Raw genomic sequence first — 8,588 nt, 5'->3', positions numbered from 1 at the left:
GCTAGGAAGGCACCATAAAACTGGTACTTTTTCATTCAATGACTGTAATCTGATAAAACTCTGGAAAGCATTTGGAATCAAGTCATCTTGTTTTAGGAGTTTATTAAGTTGCCTCAAAATGATATAAAGATATTCTCTGCAGTACTTTTTGTAACAGTGAACATTTCAAACAACCTGCCTAGTGATAGAGAAATGGTTAAGTAAATTAGCTCACTTATTCTGCACCACCAACCCCCCTTCCCCTAATCCAGTAGGACTGCCTCTTTATTCCGTATCAGGAATGAACTTCCCCTTTCCATGCAGAGAAAAGCCCTGAGAGGACAAGGAGGTTGAGAAGGGTGAGTATGCAAACCATGCCTGTGAGCCTCTTCAGTGGTGATCTGAGAAAGGGTTCGGAGGTCACTCGGTGAGGGAGGCAAGGCTGTGGCCTCCCTTGTTTCCTCCCTTCGTATGCAAGCATGTGGTCCAGAACCCCAAAGGATTCGGGCCTGGGTTCCAGATCCATCTCTGTTACTGGCCATGGGCCACATACTGTCTGTAAAAGGGGACTTGGATTCAAGCTCAGATCCTCTTCTGATTTGAAACTGATTCTTTTGAAAAAACCCAAATGTGATCACATCACTTCTGGCTAAAACTTCCAAAGGCTTTCCCCAATTGCTCTGTGGATCAAGGAGGCCAAAATTTCCACTGTAGCCTTCCATGATCTGGTCCAAGTACTAGTCCTGGTCTCTTCTCTAACTCTCCAGATACAGGCCAAATTCCTTCCTGCCCAGTGGTCCTCACACACGTGCTTTCTTGAAAGTAGCCCCTTCTTCATACTTGTTATTGTTACTCAACTTTGAGGCCTCAAATGTAATTTCCTCAAAGAATACATTTTTTTTTTTTAAGATTTATTTATTTTGAAAGACAGAGCTTGAGGACATGCGCTAGGGAGGGGGGCAGAGAGAGGGAGAGAAGCAGATTCCCTGCTGAACTCCTATCCTGAGGCAGGGCTCCAACCCGCATCCCTGAGATCATGACCTGAGCTGAAATCAAGTCAGACACGTAACCAACTGAGCCACTCATGTGCCCCTCAAAGACTTTACTGATCCCCACTCACCAAGCTGGGCTCAGTTTCGGGCTCTTATGTTCTCTCTTCACAGCTTATCATAATTAAAATATTTGTGAAATTAGGTAATACTGGTCTTCCCAGTCAGACTACAAATTCCACGAGCAACATGTTCACTACTGTAACTCTAACGCAATGTGTATTTCTCAAATGTATGTACTTTTTTCAAAGATACCCCCCTGACAAGAAGGGGTCACGGATTAACACACAGACAGAAGCATTACAGTACAGTCTAAACAAGCCCAAAATTTAGCTTAAATGCCTTCTATTTAATCTCCATAAGACATATTCTAGGAAAGAACTTGAATGTATTTAAAATGGAAATGAAATTCATACCCGAAAGCAGTGGTTACTGAGAGGGACGGCTGGGATTTGAAAAGGTACACTCAGCCAGTACAGCAAGGGCGATTAAAAGACCTGTATTTCAAACCTGGCTCTCTTTCTAGCTGTGCCTCTTATGGCAGAGGTATATTTAACCTGAGCCTCAGATTCATCAATGAGTGTAAATAATATCTACCCCATAAGGATACTGCTAGAATTAAAGGAGATAATGGGTGTAAAAGGTACAAGGCACAATGCTTGGCATGTAAGAACCTCTTAATATTAACTGTTACTAGTTTTTAGGATGTTAACAGTAAATTCTCTTTACTTGGGCCCTCTCTGGATGGCCTATGTGCAAATGCAAGGAAATCACAGAAGGCTAAGACCCAGCCCCAGCTCTCCAGGAGTCAAAACGGCGTTTTGCACCCATGGCAGACATGGGGTATGAGTTAAGGTAGGAAAATACTCCACGAAGTGTCTCACGCTTCATTTAATCTGAAGAATATTACAGGCTCTTCGTCTTCAGATATAAATTATAACATTACAGAACAAGCAGCGAATTCAACAATTTAAAAACTAAGTTTACACGGTGTTAATTTCTGGCGACAGTCCTCCCAATCTGTTTTTTTAAAAAAGTCATCCCTGCCCCCATTCAGTAGACGTGCACCATGCCATAGAGGAACGTCCAGAACAGGACGTAGGTGAAGAGGCCTCCGATGAGACCTCCTGTAAAAAGGGGTCTTCGTGACTTAAAGTATTTGTTCCACCTCCTTCCCGCTTTGAGAATTAAGAGCAGGGAGAGCAGGATGGAGGCAAGCAGGTAGAAGATGAAGCCGTAAAGGCCGGTGAGGCCGAGGATGCCGGCCGTGGCTCCCGACAGTGCTGACACTGAGGTCCGGCAGTAATCCAGGACGGCGGCGTTGCCTCGCACCGCTGCCTCGCTGATGAACGGCGGCCCTTCCCGCTTGGCCACCACAGCGGCCATCGCACTCGCCGGGGCTCAGCCTCTGTTTTGTCGCGGAGCTGCAGAGGAAACCAAGTTATAAGTGGCCCCGGGAGCCTGGCGAGTTACGTTCACGCCGCACCTCCCCCCGGGACTTCCAAGACCTCACACAATTCCTGGATCTCGGACCTTCAAAAGACGCAGAGAAGGCTGAGGGCTCGGGCCGGTCCACCCAGGCTCACCCAGTTACCTGCAACACGGCGGCAGACACAGACACTTCGCGTTCCTTCAGACGGCCAGCGGCACGGAACCCACCACCGCCATCTTGCGCGGGAGGGTGCTGGGAGGGCCCACGCTGCGCATGCGCCAAAACCTCGCTCCCGCCCCCTGACGCGTGCGCCGCGGGCGCCCTCCCCTTGCGCTTTACTACGCTCCCTCCCCTCCCGGCCTTTCTACGCACGCACCGGGACTTCCGAAAGCCGAACAGAGCTGCGACCGGTGACTGGCTGGGGCTTTGTTAACTATTCATGAAGGGGCGGCCCGAGTCGGGGTGCCTTTGTTAACCAGGGAGGGCGCGGCTGCTGGGATTTTCGCTGCGGGCTTCACTGAGCTGCGCCTGGTTTCCAGATTGGGGTCGAGATGTCCTACATCCCGGGCCAGCCGGTCACCGCCGTGGTGGTGAGTGCGCTCGCGGGCTCCTCTTGGTCTTGGCTTGCTCCCACTTTGCAGATAGGAAGACTGACACCCCAAACAGGTTGACGAAGCGTTGAACCCAGGGCTGTTGCAAACCGGCGGCCAGGGCTCCGATCCCGGCTCTGTCCCAGCGGGACCGCGGTCTTCCCCAGCCAGGTAACAGAGATGGCTGGGACCCAGGCGCCCCCGGAACACCCTGAATCGCGACCAGACCCCGCGCACGACCGCCGCCTCGTTGGACTCCATCCAGCTGGCAGGGGCGGGAAGGACTGAGGAGAAGGTCCCCAGCTGTTTGTGTATCGGGAGAGCGCCCCCTTCCAGGGCCCGAGTCCCCAGCTGGGCAGCTGTGGGGGGCTGGCGCCAGCCCCGACGTCCGTGAGTCGCAGCCTCTGGAATGAGGAAGTGCTTCCTCCCCTGCAGGAGACGCCGCCGCCGCCCAGAGGGAGATTTGTGGGGTGGAGGTGGCCGGGGCCTTAATAGCAGTCCCTTATCCCTCCCGTCCAGCCTTGCTTGCTCGGACCTAGCGCCGCCCGCTCCAGAGTGAAGGCGCACGCCGCTGGCTCGCTCCTGCTCCAAACTTTTACTGGCTCCCCAGCCCTTGGGGCAAAGTCCACGTTTCCCGTTCCCCGCCTGGCACTTGGGGGCCTGAAGAGGCCAGACCCTTTGGGGCTAGCGCAGGCCCCTGGCTCGCCTCATGGGCTTATCTGGGGAACCAAATGCTGTTAGAATAGGCAAAGGGAAGAAGAGAGAATGGGACGTTAGACTCAGACGCCAGTGCCAAAGCTGAATGGGGCCTGGAGGCAAACTCCGAGGCAGAGGTGGGGAAACTGAGTTCCAGAGAGAGGTCTGTTCACATCCAGCCCTAAAGGAAGCCCTCAGGAAGAACCCAGATCTCTGAGAAGAAATGCCTGCTGGGCGGGCATTGGGTCAGATGGAAGGCCCAGACCTGAGGCCACGGGACTGGCAGCAGTATCTCAGATGGGTGTGCAGGGGAGTCAGGCGCTGACAGGGTGTGAAGCCACTGAGTAAAGTGGCATGTGAGGTTGGGCTTAGAGAACCAGCTCTGGCCTGAGCTAGTAAGAAATATTTCTGGACCTGCGGACAGCTGTCCTACGCTTCACCTTGACTGCACCAACCTTGCTTTTCTAGATCCCTAGCTGCTTCAAAGAGAAAACCAGGTTTGCTTCTTAGATAGGGGAAAAAAAAAAGGGGGGGGGGTGTGTAGGGACGGCACAAGAAAAGGGCAGTAACCTGCCTGATCTCATCTAGTAAGTCAGTGACAGGGCCTTGTCTTCCAGCCCAAGGGTGTCCCTTCTAATCTTGAGGGTCAGAGGTATGCAAAGGTGTGTGTTGGAAGAGGTGGAACAGGCCTGGAGGAGTTCACACTTTTGGGCACAAGGACTTAGGTCTAGTGGGCTTCAGGGGTCACACTTCCTGCTTCCCCTCTCTTCTGTCCTGGCAGGACCTTGGGCCTTCCTCAGAACTGTTAAGACCGTGCCCTCCCAATTCTTGTTAACACTAGGAACGTGTCTGAATGTGATGGGTGGGGCCTGGCCTCTCCGTCTTGTTTTGGATTGGGGATGGGGTAGGGGAGGCTTCCTCCCTAGTCTCTGCCTTATCCCATGTAGTTAATATTTTGGGAATGTTAAAACCATTTTGGCTTCTCCTCTGAACTCTGGCTCCATAGGTCCGTTTGCCTTCTGGACACTTGCCTGGGTGGCTCCTGGCACTCCAAAATGCTTCTCCTTCAGTGTTCCCAGCTGAGAGATTTTTGTGTTCAGCCAGGCCACTTGGCTGAGTGCTTCCCTTGACTCCTCTCCACCACAAGCAGTCCTCAAGTCTGTTGATCTCACTTTCCAAGTAGTCATGTTACCTGGCCTCCACATCCCACCACTGGAAGATATCCATTCCCCTCCTGACTGCCCAAGTGGTCATTCTAGCATCAAATCTGACCATGACCAACCTTATTCCTGAACTCCTGACAGCTCTAGTGGGCCCAGAATCAAAGTCAGGTGTCCAAACTCCTGTCATTCCTTTCAAGGCCTGGTTTGAAGCTCTTCAGGTCCAGATCAAGTCACTTTGGTTTTTTTCCTTCTTCCTGTTAAAACTCCACTTTTGGGGTGGGGTGATCTGGTCTAGCCCCTACGCTGTGGTGATTGGAGGGTGCCTGCTGAGGGCTTTGAAAGGAGCCTAGCGGTTTGGGGACCACAGTCCCAGAGTATGGTGGGAGAGCTCGGGAACCCTCTTCTGCCTCGTACACTGCACAAGAGCACGGTCTGGGGCTTATGGAGAAACCCCCTCCCTCAGGGCCAGCCTCTTGGGCCCGCATTCCACATTCTTTCTGACCTGGCCCCAGCCTCACCTCACCTCACCTCCCAGTTCCAGTCCTATAGTGTACACTTATCTCATGGACATGTATCCATAGCACCTTTAAGCCTCTGCTCCTGTCCCTTGGCCAGGACAGCCCTTCCTCTCCTTTCTGTGCAAGTTTGAACTTCTCTGCTTTTCTGGAGCATCTCTAGTCTGGCCCTTGACAGGGTTGGCTCAGCAATGAGCTGCCTCAGCAAGGTACCTGCATTTTTTTTTTTTCAGGGCCAGACCCCTTCTGCCCTGTGTGGTCCCTCCCCTGGGACACAGGCCCCCCATCTATAGCAGCCACAGCATCCTGGCTCTTGGACCAGGAGGGACTTAGAGTACATGTTGACTAAGGCTGGTGCCTGAGACTAACAGCAAGGGGACAGAAGCTAGGACAGAAAGTTGCGTAGGTGGGTTGTTGTGGCTGAGTTCTGAGTCTCAATCTCCCCACCCCCACCCCCCCAGTCTCCCAGGGTAGTGACCAGCTGGAATCCTGCAGAGGGCCCTGGGCTCCACCCCTTGGCATGGCTCTGAGCTGGCCCAGCAGCCTGAGGCTGCTGCTGGACACAGACCAGATTCATTGTCCACACACCCACCTGCCCCCAACTCATTTTTTCCTTTGCCAGCAAAGAGTTGAAATTCACAAGCTGCGTCAAGGTGAGAACTTAATACTGGGCTTCAGCATTGGAGGTGGAATTGACCAGGATCCCTCCCAGAATCCGTTCTCAGAAGATAAGACAGACAAGGTGAGGGGGACCAGGGTCCTGGGACCTTTCCACTGGGGACAAAGGCCTGAGATGGTGGGTCTCTGCTTCCAGGGCCTTCATGGAAGGAGCAGAACTCTGTCTTCCAAACAGTCCTTAAGAAGGTTTAAGAAATGATAAGTAGGGATGGGGGTGAGGAGTAGACCTCCCAGGTCTAGGAAGACTCACTCAGACAGAGCCCAGGAGGAACAGGAAGAGGCCAGCAGCTGGGCCAGAGCGTGGTGGGGCAGCCCTGTCTTGGCACAGCTTGTACTGGGGGCAGACTTGGTGCAGTCAGCTGGATGGCTGGTAGTTTGCCATGCTGAGCTTTGCTCTCTGCATAAGGGGCCAGTCCAGTGACACTGGGGCTTGACCTGAGCTGTCTCTTTCCAGGGCATTTATGTCACACGAGTATCTGAAGGAGGCCCTGCTGAAATTGCCGGGCTGCAGATTGGAGACAAGATTATGCAGGTAACACATGTCCCAAAGGAGGAAAACAAGGCTTGGGCCACAGGGTCTGAAGCACTTGGGTTAGGGGCTGCCCTTGCCTCCTGGGGCACCTGGCACACTCACTGAAGCTGAAACTGGAGCATATGCTGGTCTTGCTCCCAGAGGGAGCTGACTCTCCTCTGTGTGCCTTAACTTGTGGTACTTGGCATCCCCTAGCCCAGAGACATCAGCTTGGGAGCCTGCTTGGGTGACCCAGGACCCCAAAGCCCATCCTGCTTCCAGATCCCGGAGGGCAGAGAACTGAGGTAGGCTCTATTTTCTCCTTGGGCCAGGTGAATGGCTGGGACATGACCATGGTCACGCACGACCAAGCCCGGAAGCGGCTCACCAAGCGCTCGGAGGAGGTGGTGCGCCTGCTGGTGACACGGCAGTCGCTGCAGAAGGCAGTGCAGCGGTCCATGCTGTCCTAGCAGCCCGCCGTGGCCCCTGACTCGTGCCTGCCTGCCTACAGTGACACCGCTCCCACGCTCTGTCTGCCCCTCGTCCTGGCTTCTGCTGAGTACTGGGCCCCAGCTCAGAAGGGCCAGAGCTGGTCCCAGAGGCCTGTCCCTGGGACCTGACCCAGCCTTCCTTCCCCACCTCCCATCACTGGCTCAAGACTCTGGGACCAGCTCTCATCTTCAGACACTGAGAACTGTTGGTCTGTAGTGACCACAGGCTTGGCCCCCAGACCTTGCTGCATGGCCTTAGCAGTGCCCAGATGGGCAGGAGGCCCCCCACTTTTTCAGAGCCACCACAAAGCTGGGAAATGCCGGTTGGGGCCAGCCTTTCCCACAGAGCCCTGGCTGCAGGGCTTGGCCTTGCGCTGTGTCTCAGCTCTGCAGTGACTGTACCCCATGTTTTTTTCCTGCCTTCCCCAGCAGGGGCTTGACACACTGCCAGAGGCACTACAGAGGTTGGCCCGAATGGAAGCCAGGCAGGCTCACAGTTCACCCCATTGCCACCCCCCCCCCCCCAACTCCTCTGAGGGGCGCTGGCCTCCTCAGGGTTTACCTGCTTACAAGATTTAGATGAAGTCTGAGGCTGACATTTCAGGGCAGTTCTCAGGATTGCCATTTCCTTCTATGGGTTTAACTTTATATTTTTTTAATCACAACTTTGATACGCAAGCATTTTTACCTTACTATTTGGAGATGCCAATTCTACTTTTGAATTTAGCTTACTAATTCACATCTGGGAACAACAGCGTTACTTTGGTTCCTGTGGAAATGAGGTAGTATGAAATTGCCCCATACCTGACATCTTGGGCCCAAATAAACAATGCTGGAATTCACAAGGGGTTTTTGCTGAGGCATGGGGTAGGGGTCTGGGGGTGGATGGTGGCTAGAGCTTTGGTTGTAGGGCTGACTAGCCTGATCCCCAACCACTTCTGAGACGAAGCCCAGCTGTTGCCCGGCCTGCCTGTTGCTGTTTGGCCAGGGCCACATCTGTGGGAACATCTGGGAGTACATTCACTGGAAGTGGGGCAGGGACCTCTTAACTTCCCCCGTGTAACAGCGTGTGCTCCACCCGGGAGAGGACTCCTGGACACTAAGAGGTTCATCGGAAAAACACCTACCCCTAAGACTCTTAAGAGCATACAGTTTATCACAGACAGGAGTGCAACTCCACGTTTCCAGGGGCTGTGATCTGATGAGATGGGGGTAAGCTGGATCACTGGGGCCTCTGCCTGGCCTAGCACTGGCCGCACTACCAGCTCTGGGAATTACTGTCATTCGTGGATCCACCTACAACTGCCAAATCCAGTTTTTCAAATGTTCAAGTCTGAAATCTCCTATTTCTGCAGTGTGGCACCCAATAACATAAGGAGTGGCCCAAATAAACAGGTCTGTGGGCTTGGTCAGGCTGCAATCTCTGCTTTAGGGAAACAAGATCCTAAATTCTTTGATATTTGGATAGAGGAATAATCTGAAAG

The 8,588-nt window shown here is 53.3% G+C and overlaps 2 protein-coding genes across 3 annotated transcripts; one reads left to right on the top strand and one right to left on the bottom strand.

Moving 5' to 3' along the window:
* Positions 1 to 85: 85 nt before the first annotated feature.
* On the bottom strand, positions 86 to 2,735 carry EMC6 (ER membrane protein complex subunit 6). 2 transcript variants are annotated; one of them, XM_026517901.4, is made up of 2 exons: positions 2,623 to 2,735; positions 86 to 2,452 (listed from the first exon to the last, which is right to left on the bottom strand). In XM_026517901.4, the coding sequence occupies exon 2, from the start codon at positions 2,412 to 2,414 to the stop codon at positions 2,082 to 2,084; it is 333 nt and encodes a 110-aa protein (XP_026373686.1). In that variant the 5' UTR covers positions 2,415 to 2,452; positions 2,623 to 2,735; the 3' UTR covers positions 86 to 2,081. The 2 variants fall into 2 exon arrangements, with proteins under 2 accessions (XP_026373686.1, XP_057174238.1); XM_057318255.1 differs by lacking the exon at positions 2,623 to 2,735 and adding an exon at positions 2,562 to 2,584.
* A 90-nt stretch (positions 2,736 to 2,825) lies between these two features.
* Positions 2,826 to 8,516, top strand: TAX1BP3 (Tax1 binding protein 3). Its single transcript, XM_026517900.4, has 4 exons — positions 2,826 to 3,050; positions 6,047 to 6,166; positions 6,557 to 6,634; positions 6,946 to 8,516. The coding sequence occupies exons 1-4, from the start codon at positions 3,012 to 3,014 to the stop codon at positions 7,081 to 7,083; spliced, it is 375 nt and encodes a 124-aa protein (XP_026373685.1). The 5' UTR covers positions 2,826 to 3,011; the 3' UTR covers positions 7,084 to 8,516.
* Positions 8,517 to 8,588: the final 72 nt, after the last annotated feature.

Source organism: Ursus arctos, unplaced genomic scaffold (genome assembly GCF_023065955.2).
Source record: "Ursus arctos isolate Adak ecotype North America unplaced genomic scaffold, UrsArc2.0 scaffold_24, whole genome shotgun sequence".
Taxonomy (NCBI): Eukaryota; Metazoa; Chordata; class Mammalia; order Carnivora; family Ursidae; genus Ursus; species Ursus arctos.
The sequence above is the reverse complement of the archived record's forward strand: the minus strand, read 5'-3'. Positions and strand labels throughout refer to the sequence as shown.